Source organism: Dermacentor silvarum, chromosome 4 (assembly GCF_013339745.2).
Source record: "Dermacentor silvarum isolate Dsil-2018 chromosome 4, BIME_Dsil_1.4, whole genome shotgun sequence".
Lineage (NCBI taxonomy): Eukaryota > Metazoa > Arthropoda > Arachnida > Ixodida > Ixodidae > Dermacentor > Dermacentor silvarum.
Genome location: NC_051157.2, coordinates 103,823,859 through 103,844,506, shown reverse-complemented (window position 1 = coordinate 103,844,506; position 20,648 = coordinate 103,823,859). Strand labels below are relative to the sequence as shown.

General features: G+C 46.9%; 1 protein-coding gene across 1 annotated transcript in view; it reads right to left on the bottom strand.

The window, feature by feature from the left end:
- Positions 1 to 9,323: 9,323 nt before the first annotated feature.
- The window catches only part of LOC119448801 (acid-sensing ion channel 4-A), a 68,895-nt gene continuing 57,570 nt past the window's right edge, over positions 9,324 to 20,648 (bottom strand). Inside the window, exons 8-11 of the mRNA XM_037712015.2 lie at positions 14,488 to 14,533; positions 13,974 to 14,008; positions 11,348 to 11,420; positions 9,324 to 9,549 (exon numbers count right to left, since the gene is read on the bottom strand). Of these exons, the coding sequence (XP_037567943.1) occupies positions 9,346 to 9,549; positions 11,348 to 11,420; positions 13,974 to 14,008; positions 14,488 to 14,533 (358 nt within the window). The 3' untranslated portion in view covers positions 9,324 to 9,345. The remainder of the gene's footprint in view (positions 9,550 to 11,347; positions 11,421 to 13,973; positions 14,009 to 14,487; positions 14,534 to 20,648) is intronic.

Genomic DNA, 20,648 nt, shown 5'->3' with positions numbered 1-20,648 from the left:
GCACTATCTAAACTGCATTATTTTAAGCGTTCCCTTCTCGATTCTTTGTGGAATACAAATCTTACAGCACTTGCAGCCGTATACCATGCTGTAGCGTTGTGCGCCTTGCCTTGTAAATATATCCATTGTGTATCAGTTCTTCCCGTAACATCTTTGGTGGAGGTGCGGGGTAAGCTCACTTCAACACCGGGAACTGGATATTTGCGGTGGACGGCAAGTGGTTAATATTGTTTGGGACCCCTCTACTCATGTTAATAGAGAGTTTTAGAATATAGGGGCCCCAAAGAAATAGCGTCGAATCCGCTGCGCATGCGTGAGGCGCAAACTGTCTTCGGATTTTGCGTCGGGCACGCTATTTCACAGATTTAGCGGGAGCCCCAAAGGCTGCCCCCAAAAGCTTTGCGTAAACAAACATGGCGGCACGCATCGAAGCGACGGCTCTCTCGTAGCACAAAACTGCGCTCGATTGATGGTAACGCGTGAAGTTCGTAAGCTAGGAGAAGTGACTGCGGTTGTCGCTTTCTCTCGACTAACGTCTGCAGTGAAGATTGATTCATTAGACGTAGCTGATCCCGAATTTGATGGTCGAGTTCATGGCTCGTAGGCCTAACGCGGATTAACTTGGCTGATGAAGGCACATAAAGTTGGATATTCAAAACTAATCGAAACAAGCAGCTTGCTGCTAACATGATAATTTCTAAATTGTAATTAAACGCGAAAACACGAAAGTCTAAAATACTCGTATTAATATAAATCGGTATATATTACTTTATTATTTCTACCAGATTTTTCTTTGACGCCGTGGTGGCGCTTTACGCGCAAGATGCTATCCGCAAACGCAAAGCCCTATTCTAAAGTTCTTCACTCCTGCATGCCCCAAGGCTAACGACCGCAAAGCGTTTTGGGGCCCCTAACTTTAGGGGCCTCTTTTCTAAAACTCTCTAATATTGTCACCGGCGGCGATCCTCTGGTCGGTTCTTGGACGATGACGGCGACGACAGTGTGGCTATCTGGTGTGCAAGCGCTAGCCCTACCATAGATGCAGCGTTGTGCGTCTTGCCTTGTAAATATATCCATTGTGCATAGATTCTTCCCGTAAGATCTTTGGTGGAGGTGCGAGGATAAACTCGCTACAACATCGGGAATTGTATCTTCGCGGTGGGCGGCAAGTTGCTGCCACCACAATGACCGACCAAGTGACCCAGTGTGAGCAGGGCCCGTCATCGGTCATTCTCTTGCACCCTCATGAACCAGGGACATTCAACTGCGCAAGCGGCGTGGACGTCGATGAGTGGCTGGCTATGTATGAACGCGTCAGCAACAATAAAAATTGAGACCCTACGATAATGCTTCCGAATGTCATCTTCTATATTTTCTATATTTAACAAGTTGGGAAGTCTGTAGGCAGAAATTACGCGATCTATTCGGGAAGCATATTGGACAACTGGCGGCCAAGAAAGAACTCGCAATTCGCTGCACAGACGTCCACAGAGCCGTAAATGTCCTATATTGAGGTAATGTTGTCTGTGCTGCAAGGTCGACAAGGACATGCCTGAAGCGGACAAAGTGGGACACGTACTGAAAGGCATAGCCGATGACGCATTTAATGTGCTACTGTGTAAGAACTGCTCTGCAGTGGAGTCGGTCATCGCTGAATGTCGTCGTTTTGAGGAGGCAAAAAGTCAGCGTATCACTCACCGCTTCGACCGACTTCCCAATACGGCTGCCACGTCCTCATGCGAACGTTTAGCCACGCTACGTCAAACGCAAGCTCCCGAAAACGTCATAATGATGATCCCTCGAGAACTCGAGGCCATGGCACCAGTTACCCCTCATGACGGTATGCAAGACAACAGCGTGGCTATTACTTCGCTAATTCAGGCCGTGGTTCACCAAGAGGTAGCGAATATGGGCATGTTACCCGCCTTTCATACGGTCATGCTGCTCTCAACCTGGTCTCCCCAGTCGTCGCTGCTGCTATACACCGAACACGACCTTCACGCCACGTTATCGGAATCCCGCCGATTGGCGCGCGCCTTATGACCGGCCGATCTGCTTCAGATGCTCTAGGAATGGACACATCGCCCGCCATATATGCCTCGCACCTTAAACCATACCACTCTCGGCCGGAGCCCTAATTGCACTCGAACGGTAATTGCACTCGAACGGCAGCGATCCTGTGGTCGGTGATTGGACGATGACCACGACGATGACGGTGTGGCTATCTGGTGTGAACGCACTATATCCCTACCATTGCTGCACCGTTTTGCGCCGTCCCTTGTAAATATATCCTCTGTATATAGTTTCTCCCCATAAGAATATTATTGAGTTTTGAAGAAGTTCAAAACAATGTGGTGATCAGGGGCCGAATTCACAAGGCTTTTACTGTGAATTGTTTTTGCCATTGGACGGCCGCCTTTGCCAATAGCATGTCCCGCATCAGGATTGGCTGAAATTTTCCCTTAAGAACAATTCTAGCGTAAGAGCTTTTTTTCTGAATACGGGCCCACTTTCGGGATCGGTCACAAAACTTGGCCTGAAACTTGCGTCAGAGATGAATGGTGACGCTTCATGTTTGGAATTAATCAAAGGCATTAAAACAGTGACACATCTAACTATGCGCATTTTTCAATAGGTTAAGTTGCTAGGGAGGGACACAGTTCTATTTCAGCCATCAACGCGTTTAAGCAGTCTTTCTTTGCGCGAATGATAATGGAGCGGAATGACTTATATTCGCATGCTGTTGAAGCAGAACATATCAGAAATTTCAAAACATTGATTGCCGGCTGCTTGTTCTACGCACTTCTCGTGTCCGTCAACAGATCTGCGTGTGCAAAAACTCAGCTCCCGAATTTGATGCAAAATCGCTTCATTCTGTGCATCTCATACGTCGCATCACTTGGATATGCATTTTGACTAGATTAGTTATCAATAGGCACCACTTTCAAGATCAGTGGACTCTCAGGTAGATAATAAGGGTTTCTCAAAGATTTTCCGCTGTGCCACCCGCGTCGGCCATGTGTACATTCGCACTGCCGTCTATTTGGCGTTGTTCCAAGCGCTTGCGTGTCTAGTTTCCTTACGCTCTCCCGGCCTGGCGATCCCGTCGCTCGTGTACACTTTCCGCCGGCTTCCCGAGGTGGCGGTAGTCTTTCACGCGAATGTATGCCGCCGATCAAGACCACCAATCAAAATAAAAGTGTGTGGGTGTGCCATTCTTCGGGATGACCGCTGTCGCCGCTCGAGAGATAAAATATCCTCATACCTTTCATCTAAATTCTGTGTCACCTCTATGTCATGTGCTTAAGTGCTTCGCTGGTAATGCACCTTCACAGAAGGGGAAAGCCGAAATATTTTTTGTACTCTTTTTTTATAGTATTAGTTCCTGCTTGGGGCACTGTTGTTATTTATGCACTCATTATTCATTACACACACTGCGACGACTCCAGCTGGAGTCAGCAATATTGTCCAATAAATAATAAACAAAGAACTAACACTGAAATGGTGTGAAGGAGCAATAATAAAGGAATACTGACACATATTTGTTTAGTTCATGAAATTTTGTCATACGTTCCTCGCACGTCAGAGGATCACACATAGGATTTATGCAGGTTGGTACACGCTTATTAGATGTTTTCGTTTCTTACCAAAATCGGTTTCGAAATGACGTGTGTGGCCTCATCAATAATACCGTGACGTCATGACACAAAGCAAAATTCGTAGACGCCGTGCAGCAATAAGGCAAGGTATGGTAAATTTGTGCATATGGGAAGTTCAGTTTCTATTCAGCGGGAAATGCGAGCAATGCGTGAGGCATTACGTGGCACCTCTTCGAGGTCCCGGATCCATGATTTAAACCACGTTCCCCAAAGTGTTAATGATAAACGCAGTAAAAAAATTCACGCATCTCCACGAAGCTAATCATGACGAGGGGGCGAAGTACTAGGGATCGTTCTTACCTTTAATCACCCGTGGCATTGCTTACTCGCGCATGTAAATGAGTGACAACGCGTTTGTACAATATATACGATGTTTTACTTGTCATAACTCGGATGTCCTGTTGAGTTCTAGATTCCGTTTACCCTTCATTATCACTACTTTGTGGTCCATGAAATGTACAGCCAATGGTTCTTCGATCGATCAAGCCTGAAGTTGGCAAAGACAAGGTCTATGCACGTTCCCCTGGTGGTTGTTGGTTGTTTCCAGTCATACGAAATGCATCGTAAAGCGCATAGAGACGTCAAATAGTGCGCAAGCCAGTCGCTGTCCGTGATGTCTACGTTGAAGTCTCCGACAAGTACGAAGGGGTTGTTCTTGCACTTTGTTTCGTATTCGCGCATGGCTAGATCGATGTACTTTCCTACGTTGCCTCGAGACAGATTCGGGGCCAAGTACACTGTCATATCACGACGGTTCCGTCGGATAGTTTTATTGCTGCGTGTTGGCCGTTAGGAGATTGGCTCGAGATCTACCGCGCTTTCTGGTAATTTCACGTACATCCCAACACCACCCGCCGAACGCTCTGCTTCGTCTGTGCACACTACGGGGAAGAATCCATTGATGTGCGGTCTCGCGTTCCACGTTTCGGTACAGCAAAGGATGTCTGCTTTCGTTAGTATGGGATCTCGAAATGAGGCACTTTTTTGGCGCGGCTGTGCACCACCTCCGGGATCGGCCCACGCAAGAGCACGGAGAACGTGGACGGACTGACAAGCCTCGACCCTAAGGTGCTTCACCCCTAAAAACTCTCAGCCCTTCCATTGGCGTGGAGATGCAAGACCAGTGAAGCTGTACTATGGTGGGAATTTTGTATTTCCAATTATGACTATTAAGATGTGATAGCGTAATTGGTCATTTGAACTATTAAAGAATTAGCAATATATATGATCCTCTGGTTTTCATTTATTTAGTGACCACAGGGACCATGGCCTTATGGTCGCTACGGTACACCGCCATAGGGTGTACTGAGAAGATTGGGACGTTCTTCATAAACACGTCACCAACGCCGGGCGTGTTCGGTGCGAACGCGGGCAAAACGCCGCCGCCGTCGACAACAGTTCTGCGCGTTGCTGGTGCTGCTACATGTCCAAGTTTATACAGCTCCTCAGAATTTAGAGAATGGCAGCCCATAAACAAATGTCATGAAACAAAACCCCGGTAGAGCATGCCTTTTATGTTAAATCTTCTCAGACTGAAATATTAAAAATGCGAAACAAAAAAGCCGGCAGATCCCATGCCCTGTGGGAATCGATGTTAGGCAAAGCAGTGTGCGGGGAGCCTAACAAGTTAACGGAATGACCATAAGAGCACCAAGACGTAGGCGGATCTTTTATTGCGATAGCAATTATATGGACACTCAAAAGCAGATTTCTGCCGTCGGCGTCGCCGTCGCCGTCGCCGTCACCGTGAGGTTCCGTATGACGTCATTTGGAGATGAAATCGTCGCCGCGCGCCGAACGCTGTATGTGCGAGTGAAAGGGCGCGAGGGGCGCGTCTTTCACGGGGAGTGAACGCACGGCGGAGAACAAACGCGCGTTCTGCGCCGTACTCGCTCAAGGGCTGCAGAAGTAGGCGTCTCTTTTCTCCTTTAGAATCACCATATATGTAGAGCAAACGCGCCTTCTTCCGACCCGCGAGAGGCCGTGGGGGAGGGGGAGGGAAGGGAGGCGACGTTTAGCTGCGGCACCAAGTGCCTATTTATATCAGAGGCTCCGGCAACAGTCACCAACGCAGCACGCATTTTGAGCGCACGCGGGCAAAACGCCGATGGCGTTGACAACAGTTCTGCGTGTTGCCGATGCTGCTGCATGTCCAAGTTTATACAGCTGATAAAGCTAATATCATTACTCCGTATAGCTCTCTACAAGTTTGCTATCGCAATTGATGCTTCGCCTTTCAGGTGAAACTGCGACAACTTTTTAAGACCTACATGACACGCATGTCATGGCATTCATGTTATGAGCCCTCACGAGTCCTTTTAGCTACACCTAAGAGACCTTAGGGCGAAAACCTTAGTCATTCTCGTGACTATTACTTCTACCACCATATTTTAGGGTATTCTTCCCTTAGTACCCACGTCCAATCCCATTCTAGTGGTTTTTGAGTGCTATATTTTTTTTCGCCGATTCATTGTCATATTCGCTGAGTCATGCTCATGACTGTTTTTTAGTGTTTCCCTCACTTAGTACCTACGTCAGCATCCATTTCAGTGGCTTTTGAGTGTTAATCCTTTTTCACTGAGTCATTGTCATTTATACTGAGTCATGCTCATGACTATGAGTTCTACGATCACTTAGCGTTTCCTTCACTTAGGGCCCACGTCCGAACCCATTCCCGTGGTTTTTTATTCTGAATCTTTTTTCGCTGTGCATTTGTCATTCTTGCTGAGTCATGCTCATGACTATGACTTCTATCAGCATCCTTTAGTGTTTCCTTCATTTAGTACCCACTTCCGAGCCCATTTCAGTGGTTTTCGAGTGTTAATCTTTTTCGCTGGGTCATTGTTATGACCTACATGACACGCATGTAATGACATTTATGTCATGATCTATCACTTATGTTCGTCATAGACTCCTCTCATACTATACCAATTTCGGTACCTACCAAGTTAACGAAACGACCATGAGAGCACCAAGACGTAGGCGGTGGTTTCATGACCTACATGAAACGCATGTCATTACATTCATGTCATGACATATCATTTATGTTCGTCATATACTCTTGTCATAGTATGCCAATTTTAGTATATACCAAGTTAATAAAACGACCATGAGAGCACAAAGTCGTAGGCGGCTAGACAGATGGATAGATAGATAGATAGGTAGATAGATAGATACTGTCAAAGTAGCAAATGTTCGCCAAGAAATGCTTCGCATTTAATAGATCCCACTCGATGACCGCACACAACCGCTGTCGAAATGCTGGCGTGAGCAAGCGCGCCAACAGCAGCGAATGATGGTTCCGGTCTATCGTTTCAACAGAAACTGAGCGGCGAAGGCACTGCGCATAGAAAGGTAGGAGCTGTGTTGCAGATCTCTTTCAAGATACGGTGCGCGCGACCGCCCGTCGCCGCGCAAAGTACAAGTACGCAGTTAATTGCTCGAAGAGCAAAAGCCGCACTCCCTTCCTCCCACGCTGCCTTCCCACTTTCCTCTTTTCGCGTGGGTGATTGAGTCGCCAGTCCCCTTGCGCCCCAGTCGCAAGATACGCATTTGGTGCCGCACTTAAACGCCGCGTCCCCTCCCTCCCTCCCGTCCCCCCACGGCCTTTCGCGCGATGAAAGAAGTCGCGTTTGCTCTCCGCCGTGCGTTCGCTCCCCGTGAAAGCTCGCGACCCCAACATTGGCGTCCCTCGCGCGCTTTTACTCGCACATACTGCATACGACCAATGAGAGGTTTTTTTCTACTCTCAGACACGACCATCGGAGACTGAGCCCTTAACAGCTTCGCTGTAAAAACTTGTACCTACACTAATTCCTCCCGTTTGGGAGTCGACAGTGGCACCACACAGTTTCAGAAAATCAAGGCCCAGGATTACGCCATGCATAGAATGAGGTAGAACAAGGAACTATGCTTTATATATTGGACCACCCAAACTAACGCCCACATTGCACACCCCAACAGGATGCAACAACTCCCCACTAGTTTTCCGGATGTGGCGATGGGTAGCGACGCCGCGGAGACGGTGACTAGGTTACGCGAGGAGCGGGTGGGGGTGTCAAGCTGCCATCGGATGCCAGAGAATGGTTCCACAGCGTCTCCGGCTGCTGGTGAGGAATGCGTCCTGGTTATGTGTGCGAGGGCGAGTACGTTTCAACAAGTGGAGCACGGTACCGCCCAGACATCGTCAATCGGTCGAACGTCGGTGGTTTGCGACGGTAGCAGTACCTGGCAATGTGGCCCAAGTCGCCGCAGCTATAGCGCACAGGTAAACGACTATCGAAGAACTGCTCCTCGAAGCGCTCAGCCGTGGGAGGTCGTGTACCAGAGTAATATGGTTGCGACCGCTTGCACAGGAGGAATGGTCGGCCTGCGTGCAAACCTCCCGGGGCGAATGCGCTCTCCGTGTCGTTGTTCGGGCGTAGATGTGCCTTCACGTGGCCATGAAGCTCCTCTGTGGTTGATGTATGTGGCACATACCAACGGCAGCCACGGAACGCGTGGTGCCACAGGCGCCGTCTTGAATGCCGCGCATCGTGTGAGGCGTAAAGCCAAAACACGCAGAGAAGTGCGTTTCTTTTTGGCTGTGCTCCCGTGCATGCAGAGCCGCTGCGTTCGCAACCACGGAGCGAGCTATAGTGTGCCGTGACGTCACGACGTATGCGTCTCTTGTGTACTGAATCGGAAACTGGCTTCGTAGATGCACGAGTTATGCTAAAGAGTGAACGCGCTCTGGTACATGAAGTACATTTTAATTTTTTAAAGTTGGAATGATCGGGTCTTCGTACAAGACAATGACAAGTAGAAAATGTGTGATGTCAGTACTGGCTTACCGCATTGGCCGGAAGTGCCTACAGCGCCTGTCCCGTGTGACTCTTGCTGTGCTCGCTTCCTTCTTGTGTATCTACGTCCCTTTGGTGCCGCAGCAAAATTAAGTAGAACCCGGATATATTGAACCCACATATAACGAAGTATTGTGTATAACAAACAGCACTAGACTCCCCCTGAAAATTCTTGTATAGTTTTTTTATTTTATATATCTAATCACCTATATATCGAGACTTTTATGTGATCCCTTTCAGATTCGATATATCGAGCTAACCCGAAGCGGTTAGCTCAGGAACAACTGCGCCTTCACTAAACTATTTTTTTTCATCCTCTCTTAGTGGTGCCGTATATACTGCCATATATTCAATATATATGCAGTATATATGCAATATATGCAGAACTCTGTTGTCTTGTGACAGGGGAAGAGAATATTGCATTCATTTTCTGCATCCTGGCTTTTTTTTTTCGTTCATCGCATCACATATAAAACGTTTTGAATAACATCCCATCTGTGCTGTGAATTTTGGTCACCGGCTTTTTAGTTCTCATTTTCAACTTTATTTCAAAACCACGGAAGGTTCCAGTAAAAGCGGCGTTCCTGAACACTTTTAGCGTAATAACATTTTTGCGAATATGTGCCCAGAAGGTTTGAGGGCTTGGCCCAGTCCTGTGGAAGTGAACAAGGTGGAAGTAGGTTTGTGAAACGAAAGATAAATATTATTCCGTCATTTTTCGTCTGTGTGCAGGTATTCATGTTTTTTTGAAAACTAAAGCTTATTTTGTCTACAGAGTCATGACTGCACTTCGAGGCGTTTAATTGCTAGCTCAGATGCGGTCGCCTTACAGCCCTGATTGCAATTCACAAACAAAAGCCCATTATCTCTGGTAGGGCGTGAAGCTTGACGCCAGCGCTCGTCTGATGGCTTGGGCGACGATCACAGCGCGATCTGCAGCACGACACCAATGCCTGGAGGATCGCGTCTAGCATGCTGAAGAACATGAAGAAAGAGATGCCCAGGCACATGCCGTTGATGCCGCAGAAGCTGTTCAGCACTCGGTTCAACTGCAGGTGGAAAGAGAGAGTAATAAGGCAAGCAAGCTCACCCCTGGAGCGGCGTTGAAATTAACGCGTGGACACGGATGACATAATAGGCAGGAACTGCATCACTGCTGTTGGGGCTGTATTATGTAGAGATTTTTTTCCACCGATTCTTTTTCTTTGTTATCGCCCATCGCATCGCGTGGACAATACCGGTGATAACGTAGGCGTGGCGTGATGGCAACTAATAACGAAGGGCAAAAAAATAATACTCTTTTCTTATTCGCCTTGGTTGCCACGCGGCATAATTTTGGAATGAAATTACTCGTATATATAAGCACGGAGGCCCGTTTCATGCAAGTACTGCAAAAGCGAATTATAAAATATATTGTCCCTGAACCAAACATTGTTATATGATAGGATGGTCCACGTCTTTCCAATGCCTAGCTTATAGGCTGCGAATGCAGCCTATTAGTAGACTGTAGGCTTATAGCCACAACGCTAGCAATGACTTGAAAGAAGCAGGTTGCTATGCACAGCATTAGTGAAAGCGCCTGATGTTGTGCTGTATATCCCATGTTATGCGATGAAATGGGATAATGTGCGCCGCCCGCAGAGCAAAACGTTAAAAGATAATAAAAAGTTGGTTCGCTAGATTATTATACCAAATTGCAATGCCTCAATAAAACTATTCTATTTAATAGTGCCGCATGAAGCAACAAAACCTAGACCCTATTCGCCATGGAGCGTATTCACCAATAACAATATTATCTAACGCAGGGGCGACAGTTTACTTACCAGCTGACTGTTCGGACGCCAGCCACTCAGATTAGAGGTCGCCGCAAAAACTTAGTAACTACTGCGAATATGGCAAAAAGCCTTTAAAACTAACTGAAACAACTTACGTTATGCATAGGCATGGACGCTACAAAAGATCCCACTATGTCTGTGTACCATGAGATAGCGAAAACGCATTATTCTATCTACTTGGCCCTTGCACTTACCCTTTCTCTCTCCACTTCCTCCCCCACACCCGTCTATTTTCTACACCAACCTTTCCCTTAATTTATAGGATGACTCGTTGGTTCTTTTATACAGTTCACCTGGCTAAAGCCGATCAACTTTACAATCAGACTGGTCGACATTTCAATGTCCCCTACAGTACCCACATCAGCAACAATACTTAATGTGAAATAACAAATTTGGTATACATAGAATGAAAATAAATATTTCTCTAATCCCTGCAAAAGTTAACCGGACTGTTTCACTGCATGAAAAAGTAATATTAAGTTCCAGTCCACATACACAATCTCTAGTCACCGTCAATTTTGGTCAGAATTTGTCTTTATTTTAATTTTGCTGGGATGTTATTTCCATGCAAGCGCAATCCGGTTGTCACTCCTCTATACCACGTGCCCTATGCTAACGTTAGTCAAGCTGTTCAAGGCAAAACAGATTGCGAGAACACCGTGCAAGATACGATTTTAAGACCTATGCTGTTCAGTCGTCACGCCTATGACGACACCCCACCGTAGGTCTCAAAATCGTATCTTTCGCTGTGTTTTTTCAACCATCGTTTTTTCTTGAAGAGCTTGGCATAACTTTGCTGGGACACCCTATATATACTCTCGTCGATGGAAACAAAATTACTGTTAGTCGGTGCTTGCATGCGTATTATCTTTCTGCTGGACTTCCTGCTGCTTTTTGACCATGCTACCGAACAATTAACCTCCGTATTATCAGCCATGAGTTCGATAAAGTGGCGGCCATGGCACTTCTTTTGTAACCGCACATGGCTGTGAGAGCCGGGGAGAATACTTACGTCATACTTCGGAACCGAGGCTACGCTCTCAAACGTAAGCGTCTTGTAGTAGACCACCACCTGGGCTAGAAAACTGCAAGCAAGCAAGCACAGAGTGGCAGGACGCAGATGGGTCATCGTTTTTGTGGGGAAAGAAGAGTGGTTCTGAACAAAGCACTGCACGCGACATGTATGTACAGCCTCCCGCATTTTTATCTATATCGCGCGAGCGTCCATCACGCGACATTGTAGCGCCTTTAAGCGGCGATAATCAGCGAGACCGGCAGAAATACTCTTAAGTGCACTAATCACTCTCCTGTACAAGAGTCGTATAATGCGATGTTCCCTTCAGGACGACGTACGACCATATGTGTTCTCGTGCGATATAGTTAAAAATTCGGGAGGCTGTACATGCTACAGAAGAAATCATGGCAAAAGAAGGGAGCAGGTATAGGAAAACGCGAAGCGCAGCTGAAGTGAATAGGTTTAGCGCCTCAATAACTTGACTGAAAAGATGTTAAATTTTACTTACATGATCTTGTCCGCGAGGACAGAACAGCCAAAATTAGTTTTACACCAATTACTACAGGGGGGTACTTTTGTGGGTCTGTTATAGAAAACTGAAACGGGTCTAAGTGGTTGCAGCCACGCAAATTTCTTGCGGTGTTCTTGTAAATAACTTTGTGTCCAAGTGAAGTTTTTTGTAAGTGAAAGATGGTGGCATGGCGACAGGGGTTTCGTTAAACAACCACACATGACGTTAGAGACCGGATTTTCCCGGGTTAAGCGTCGTGTGCTGATTCAGGAGCTAGAAGTGGCATGTCACAAAAATAAAAGAAAAAACAGGACAGAAGAGGCAAATACATTCCGGTACGTCTAACAAACTTCGCCAGGAACATTCATGCAGTAACTATGTCAGCGTAATCAAAAGAATAAGATAGCGCCGTGCCATGGCTTTCGTTAGGCCTCGATTTCGTAACCTAACCAATGTGGGCAGTGCAAAAGACCTTGGCCATTCTATCGTCTTAAGATATGGGGCGCACATGATTGTGTTTTGAAAACGCTGTTTTCTTGGCATTTGATGCCACGACCTATGGTTGGCTCGAAATTAAATTATTATTCAATGAGCTTACTCGCAAACGTTATTTTTCGCAATGATAATTTCCGTCGCATACATGATTCTTTTCTCATATATTTTTTCAGAAGTGTTCGTTAGATATAATTCGTTAGAGTAACGTGAAAGTAACAGTCCCACCCCAAACATATTTGCGAGTACGTTTAAGATTGTTTATTACCGGAAGATTCTTAACAACTTGAGACAGAAATGCAAACCTAATGTTAAAGCAAAACATATTGAAACAGAGGGAAACCACAATGTATAGTGTAGCGGGGTGCTGAGGTCATGCAGAAAAATTCTCTTTCTTTCATTCTTTCTTTTCTTCTTTGAGGAAACCAAAATTTACTAACGATGCATCTAGCAGCAACTAACCAGCTCTACATCACCAAGAATAACGGGACAACCATCACTGGTGAGACAGTCACATGTTCTGAAAACTGTAATCAGGAAAGAACCCGTGTTACAATTACGTCAACAGTGTCTAGGCGCAAATATTGCAAGCGCGAAGGTCTTATAAGCCGTCGCATCAATCGCAGCTTTTTTTTCTTTCTTTTAATGTACCAAGACCAAGCTGCAATGATCAAAACAACGGCACGTGTTTTTCATATTTCCCAAATATGTTGTTCTCAATGCTTTCAATTTATAGGTCTTTCGTTCAGTCGGCGTTTTGCAGACAGTACAATGATCGCTATGAAAGGCCCTCTAATGTAGGGCTTTCATGTTTTTGCCATTGTGTTCAGAATGTCTTTGCAGCTGCTATTCTTTCAGTTTTTGTTTCGTTCTACATAAAATTGGTGTTTTGTTCTCCAGGCCACCCAGCATTTTTACTTGTGTTGGTGACGGATCTACGAGCGCTTTGATCGATGAACATGGCACAGACAGGTGCCGTCAATTGTGTTTCCTGCTCTGTCTCTCTGTCTCACTATCGTATTTTTTCAACGGCGTAGCCGCCAGTTGTAAACACGCCAAACCTGTATTCTTTCATTCAGCCCTGTGCTGGAATAGTTTCCTTTTTTTCTTTTTTTAATGGCGAGCGCTATTCTTTTTATTACATACGACTTGAACCTGATCATTGACTTTCCCTCCAAAACCATGAAAACTTTCTAAAAAGTTTACCATGTTTAGCGAGTGATTAACGGCAATTCCATTCTTGCAGATGAAATTGGTGCCGAATTCACAAAACATTTTTTTTTGCTCGTGTTGTTTCCATACATTGTGCACATTCGTTGATAATATATCCAACATCATGGACGGCTGGCACGCGCCGTTACGGACAGCTCTGGCATAACTTTTCTACTGAATACGCGCTCAGGGCTGAATCCACAAATTTTTCACTCGTGAGAGCTTTTTACGGTTGACTGGCCACTTTCGCTGTGATTTATGAAATGTGAGAATCGCTAGACATGTAGCATACGTTCTAGCGTAAGAATTTTTTTTATGAATGCGGCCCTAGATCCCTTTCTTCTGCTCAAACAAGAAACAGAAGAAAGCGTGTGCACATGAGCGTCCCGCTGAGACGAAGCTCCTCACCGTTTTCGTACAGTTGTTTGGTTGCTATGAAATTCCTGCAAAAGAAACAAAATGAAGTAAAACCACTTCAGTAATGAATACTTGATAAATATAAAATGCCTTGCAAAATACAGCAGGCCTGATTATAAATTGGGGCCAGCGCTGAGGGCTAGGAACCAGGGCCAGTATTTCACGGAAAGCTCTTATAGTTAGACTTATTCGTAAGAGCAAATTCAACGCAATCCTATTGCTGGACTTATTAGCGAAGTCCATCAGCCAGTAGCAAGCACCACCTGCGAACGACAAACTTACTTTTGTGAATTCGTATCTGCCTAGTATATCCAAAATGAAGACTGCCCGTTATCTGTTTTTACGAAGAGCTTTAGTTCAAGATCTTTTTGTGAATACAGGTACCAGCTTTGGCTACATTGCTCGATAATTGTGTCATGAATATACCGTAGCACATATGCGACCAAAGATAAGTAAGCATGCCAAGAAAAGACAGTTTTTTCAGCAAGGTTTGTGACATGGTTACCTCAGGCATGGCGGCGAAAGAGAGTTCTTTGTAGTGGTCGACGTCACTGCATGGAAAGCAAAATCTGATTGAGAATAAGTGTTGTTGTTATCGCTTGATCTGAACACACCGTCGAACCTGAAACCTGAACCAGTAATGATTAGTCATGAGTAGTCATGATTGGTAAGGTCAATGATTCAAGGCTAAACGAAGAAGGAAGGGGGGGGGGTAGATAAAAAATGTCAGTTCCCGCTGTGTGACGCTTTAAGCGAGGTGAATTTAAGCAAGCCATTTTAGGTTGCCTTCTTGAAGAAAACTACAACAGCTGCTCCGCAGCAGCGTGCCAGCATGTCGTTGCGGAGCAGCATGCCAATATGCAGGTTGCAGCGTCGTACGATCCAATCACAAATTGCAAAAGGAATGAAAAATCTAAATAAAAATCTAAATACTCTTTGAAAACTACATTGTCTAGACTACAAACGAGCACGGGTTACTGATCAGCTCACGCCGCGACGATCACTCGTCGCCGTTGCTTGGTTTGCTGGGTAGTATGTCTTTCATTACAAACTTAGCCAATTCCTCCCATGAAGCGGTCATTAGATCGCAATTATGACGGCTCGATTGAGATACTTATGGTGACTGCCATTATAAGCATCTGCTCAGGAAGTCGAAAGGGCTGAAGCAGAGGACAATTATGATGCCGGTGCGGTGTTAAAAATTTAAATCACCAACCTCAATTCTTCTTCGCCACCAAGACAACAGGCGATGCCAAAGGACTCGAAGAAGGCTCAATTACACGTTTTGTTATCATCCTGGCTAATTCAGCTTCTATAACGTATAGTTCTGCGTAAGACACACGATAAAGACGTCGGCGAATAGCACTAGCATCACCGATGGTATTCTTATGGGTCACAATGGAAGTCTGTCCCTGCGGGTGATCCTCAAAGTTGAAGACGTCGCGATAAGACGACAAGACGCGACTTAGATACGCAGCCTGTTCGTGAAGCAGGTCATGAGCGATCATCGTATCATTGAAAATATGCTGAGCTCGCACGTTTCGGAACTCATCGGACACCTAGAGGCGGCAAACGAGCACGGAACATACTATGCAGAGATGGAAGTATCGTCGACGGGAGAAGTGTTGTCGAGTGACATGCCTTTTGGTATGACTTGTGTACATAAACCAAAGTTTAAAACATTAAGCAATGTGTGGTTGTCGGCGATAGTCACAATGGTATGAGGAACGGTAACAGTGCGTAGCAGGAGCACATTGACATTAGGACTCAACACATAGTCGCAGTCAGGAACGAACGGGAAGCACGTCAACGGTATATACATGGCGGCTTGAGGCGGCCGCCATACGAAGTCTGCATAACATAAACGGAGCTCAGCTGATTTTTTATGGCAGCAGTGATTAGGCAGTTCGAGCTGGAGGAGGCCAGCAGCGCAGTCTGTCAGTGCTGAATGGTCCGATAAAAAGTCGAGGCCGAAAATCAAGTCATCGGATCACCGTTCAAAAACAACAGATAAAACGGAAGTGTTGGAACCAGCAAGAGTTATTCGGGCAGTACACATGCCAAGGATAATGGGCGTTGCTCCATCGGCGTTACCTCCGGGAACTGCACCGTTTAGTTTTCCGGAGGACACGTGCCCAGGTCGGAAAGACGGCAACAGGTAACGAGACGGGGGCGAACAGGATGACAGCGACGACTTTGTAGAGAACAGGACTGGTGACTGCTCGGCGACGGTGAACGGCGGCACCGTGTGGTCGTACCGTCGGTAACATGCAGGTTCCGCACGGCTTGCTGCTGGAAATGCCGAAAACTGCCGTCTGTGTGCGGGCTGTTTGAGAACGTAATCGAGGACCAGCGGTTGCGACAGTATCGGGTGACGTGGCCAACGCGGCGACAACTGAAGCATATAGGTCGGTAATCCGGTTTTCGCCACTCCACCACGTTGCGAGAACCTCGAGGAAACCACTGATTTTGGGCATGCATGAGCGAAGGACGTTCGGTTGGCCGGGAACTTGCCCTGGTGCAAACTGACTGAAAGCCGCCATTGGCGAGTTCTTTGCGCACAATAGCCTGAAAAGGAGGGAGCATAGAAGCTCACGGATCATGGACAGGTGCGCGGGACACATGGCTTCCAGCTCACGGTGCAAAATCTTCATCAGCTGCCCTGAAGGCTGCTGCTGTGATGGAGATTCCTGTCGGTCTTCACAATTAAGCCGATGTTGCTGCCGTATTGAGAAGCCGTGCAAATGACAAGTAGATACGACGGCTTTTCACCTGCTCTAAACGCTTGCAGTCTGTGATAATGTCATTAACCGAAGTACATTTCTTACAAATCAGTAGAATGAAGTCGTCATCGGCGATACCTTTTAAGACATGCCCGACTTTGTCAGATTCTGGCATTTTAGCATCGGCCTTGCGGCAGAGTGCCAGCACACCTTTTATATAGGCGCCGCAACATTCGGTGGACGTTTGAACTCGTTATGCTAACTCTTTCTTGGTGACGACCTTCCGACCCAAAGGTTTTCCGAAGAGATCGCGCAGTTTCTGCTTGCAGGTCTCCCAGTCCCGGAGTTCTCCTTCGTTGTTTTGAAACCACACTCGCGCTGTTCCCGCCAAGTACAACATTATGTTCGACAGCATCACTGTGGGATACCGTTTGCTGCGGCTCCTCGCCTGCTCATACCTCTACAACCAGTCCTCGACGTCGGTGCCATCAGTGCAAAAAAAGGTTCCTGGATCACACGGATGCGTGTGTACGACAGTGGTCACAGTCAACGCAGGCATTGCTGAATCAGGCATCGTCTCCCGTGACATCGGTGACGAACCGAAGTGGCAGCCACTGCGAAGCTCCGTTCTGACTCGTTATCCCGCAACATTCACCAAATGTTACGAAGACGAATCCCAATGCACAAACGTATATATGTAACGATGGACAGATAAGCCGTGCATGAAAGGAGAGGAAGACGAATATTAAAGGCAGTGTTCGGACGACCATGTTTGTCTCCGTCCGCAACCTCATGTTCGCGTCACGCAAGTTGACAGGATGAAGACGTGGCAGCCACCTCATCAGCCGCACATCAACATAGAAGTCTTCCATGCCACGCTGTGAACCCCGAGCGCACAGCTCCTCCACCGACAGTAATCAGCATCATGACTGCATCACCGCAAGCCTTGGACGTACCCAAGTACACCGAACAAGTGGACGATGGGCCCGTGCAAGACTGGGTTCGCCTCTTCGAGCTCCACGCATCCGATCCATCATGGTCGGAGCGGCATATGGTCACCGACTGCAATGGTTACGTCATCGGTGAGGCATTTCGCTTCTACCTCGCGCACATCTTTGAAAACAACGAATCGTGGGGAAAAATCCAAAAAGAAATGATGAATCGATTTAGGGCGTACACTGCAAACCCCCTCATTATCCAACAGCTGGAGACATTGCAACTGGGTCGCCGCAGTCACCAAAGATATTCACGCAGCAATCATCATCAGTGCCAACCAAAGCCACGTATGACTAGATCGTCGACAACTTTCTCATGTAGTGATTCTGCCGAAAAGACGAAACATAATCACACGCCCACTATGATTTCACCACGCATAATGGACAAAGTAAAGCCTCCGTACGCTGAGCGACATCCAAGTCACTTCGCTTCAAGACAAAACCTTCCACTAGGCTTCACTTTCATGCAGGAACCGCGAATATTTGTGTCATCATGCTATCGTACTCCTGCCATCGCTAATGCATCGAATGCGTTCACTGCGTCATACACGTGCGACCCGCCACCTGGTTTCAAGTCACGCAATTCTTCTGTGAAGCTTATTCCGCAGCTTCATTCGCGCAAGGACTGCTTCGTTCGCGCATGGCACCTCAAACTTTCGAGAGACATACCTACCACTGGAAGCGTGTCATGAAGCCGCGTCCGCTGCGGCATTGCCTTGTGATCGAGCATTCATGATTCCAAGCTGCACCAACTCAGATTACGATACCACTCGCACCAGTCAAGGAAAGAGAGCAGCTATTCCTTCCAGCGGTGACATGAAGCAGACTCCCTTCCCGTCAAGACAACAGGAGGAAACCACCAACAGCATGCGCTCTTTTCCAAAGGAAGACAATGCACTTTCAGCGGCTACGGATTAGCCATGTGCATTTGGAGACCAAACAACGTCACAACACACAAACTTTCTTCCGCGGAAAACACCACAAGGAACCACTGCCACATCAGAAGCGTCGCACCCTGGCAAACGACAGTCGTGCCCATTCGTCGTGTCGTTGCAGCAGCCTCAGAAGAGTCTTCTGTAAAGCCTGGCAAAATGCTTTTTCCACCAGGCATGTCTCCCAAAAGCGAGCAGCGTACCAGCTACACACAGATCAACACGTCAATTTGCGAAAAAAATCAAGCACATATTCTGATGGAAATGCTACCTCAGCAGCTCGCGCAGAAACATCAGAAAGATCACCCGCCGTGGTTGCTCAGTGGCTATGGTGTTGGGCTGCTGAGCACGAGGTCGCGGGATCGAATCCCGGCCACGGCGGCCGCATTTCGATGGGGGCGAAATGCGAAAACACCCGTGTACTTAGATTTAGGTGCACGTTAAAGAACCCCAGGTGGTCCAAATTTCCGGAGTCCCCCACTACGGCGTGCCTCATAATCAGAACTGGTTTTGGCACGTAAAACCCCATAATTTAATTTTAATTTAATCAGAAAGATCAAAACGAACTCCATCAACAACTTCAGCCCACGACGGGGACTTTGGCCAGGCGACGACGAAGAGCGTCGCCAAAAACACGAATGCGACGGAAAAAAAAAAAGACGTGAACTCGCTAGCCAACTAAACACGAGACGAACCCAAGTACATTGTTTTTCTAGAAAAAAAAAACGTTACCAAGGACCTCTACAACGCCACATGTACGGACTGCGCCTATTGCGAGGACAACTTCGACGACACCGCATGCCACGGCAAAAGGGACGGGTGCCATTTCCTCGCTTCAGTAACCTCGAACAACGAGCAGCCATTTCAGGAAACGCGGATGTCCAACCATCATAAAGGAGACGTCTCACGCGCCAACGGTGCATCTTGCGTGAGCGAAATATCTAAAAAAAACCCGCAACGTGCATCCTGTCCTCTGCACTAGCTTCAAGAGCAACTACCACTACAGCTACCTCAAGGCCCTTGAATTTTACTGAGTTGCGTCAAGAGCTGAACGTGTACGACGATAAGTGCTCACGAGATACGGCACCGTTGTACCTTTTGTTAGCTTGCAGTCTGCCATTGCTCCCTATTGTCTTGTTTTTGCGCGCGCTTTCTTGTGGGGAGGGGGAATATGTAATGGTGGAAGAAGGACCGTGCATGATAGAAGAAGAAGACGAAGATTAAAGCAGTGTTCGGGCGACCATGTTTGTCTCCGTCGGCAACCTCCTGTTCGCGTCACATGTACAACTATTTACATGTGAAAGGTTACTGGTGAACGCGCAGGCTGGTACACCGGTCACAGCTCCAATAGACAGTCTACCACTTCCTCTTCGTCTCTGTCTTGCGCTCGCGGTCCTGTCCAAATGCACCGTTACAATAGATATATGCCGACCGATAGGAAACATTCATCGCCTGAGCAGTAACCGTGCGCTGCAGCACACTTACCGGATTCATAACAACCATTCTCTACCAAACCAAGCATGCTTCGCATTTCGTAGATGTCAACTGGAGCTCAGTATGCTTGCTTGCCAGTAGCGCACTAAATGATTTGCTGTTAGTAAACTCATTTTAGCCAAGTTATTGTAGCAGGCATGCAAGTGTCAAATTGGTGCTACTACTCTTGCTTTGTTTTTATTCGCGTTATCTCACACTTGGAACAGGCATCGTTGTATCGTTGCCGAAAATCCGGCGGAAAAAATTGTCAACATTTGACATTGGCAGTAACATTGTCCAAATATGTCAGTCAATCAATTGATCGATTATTCATTCAAGCATTCAATTTGATTTATCTGTCAGTCAGTCATAAGCCATCAATAATTTAGTCAGTCAGTGAAACAACCAACTATAGCCAACCAGCTGGCCAGACAGGCAGGCAGGCAGGCTGGCCGGCCGGCGTACTGAAGCGATGACAACGTTAAATATTCCGTCACAGTGAGAAAGGCTCAAACGAGGGTAAGAAGGACCAACATGGCACCT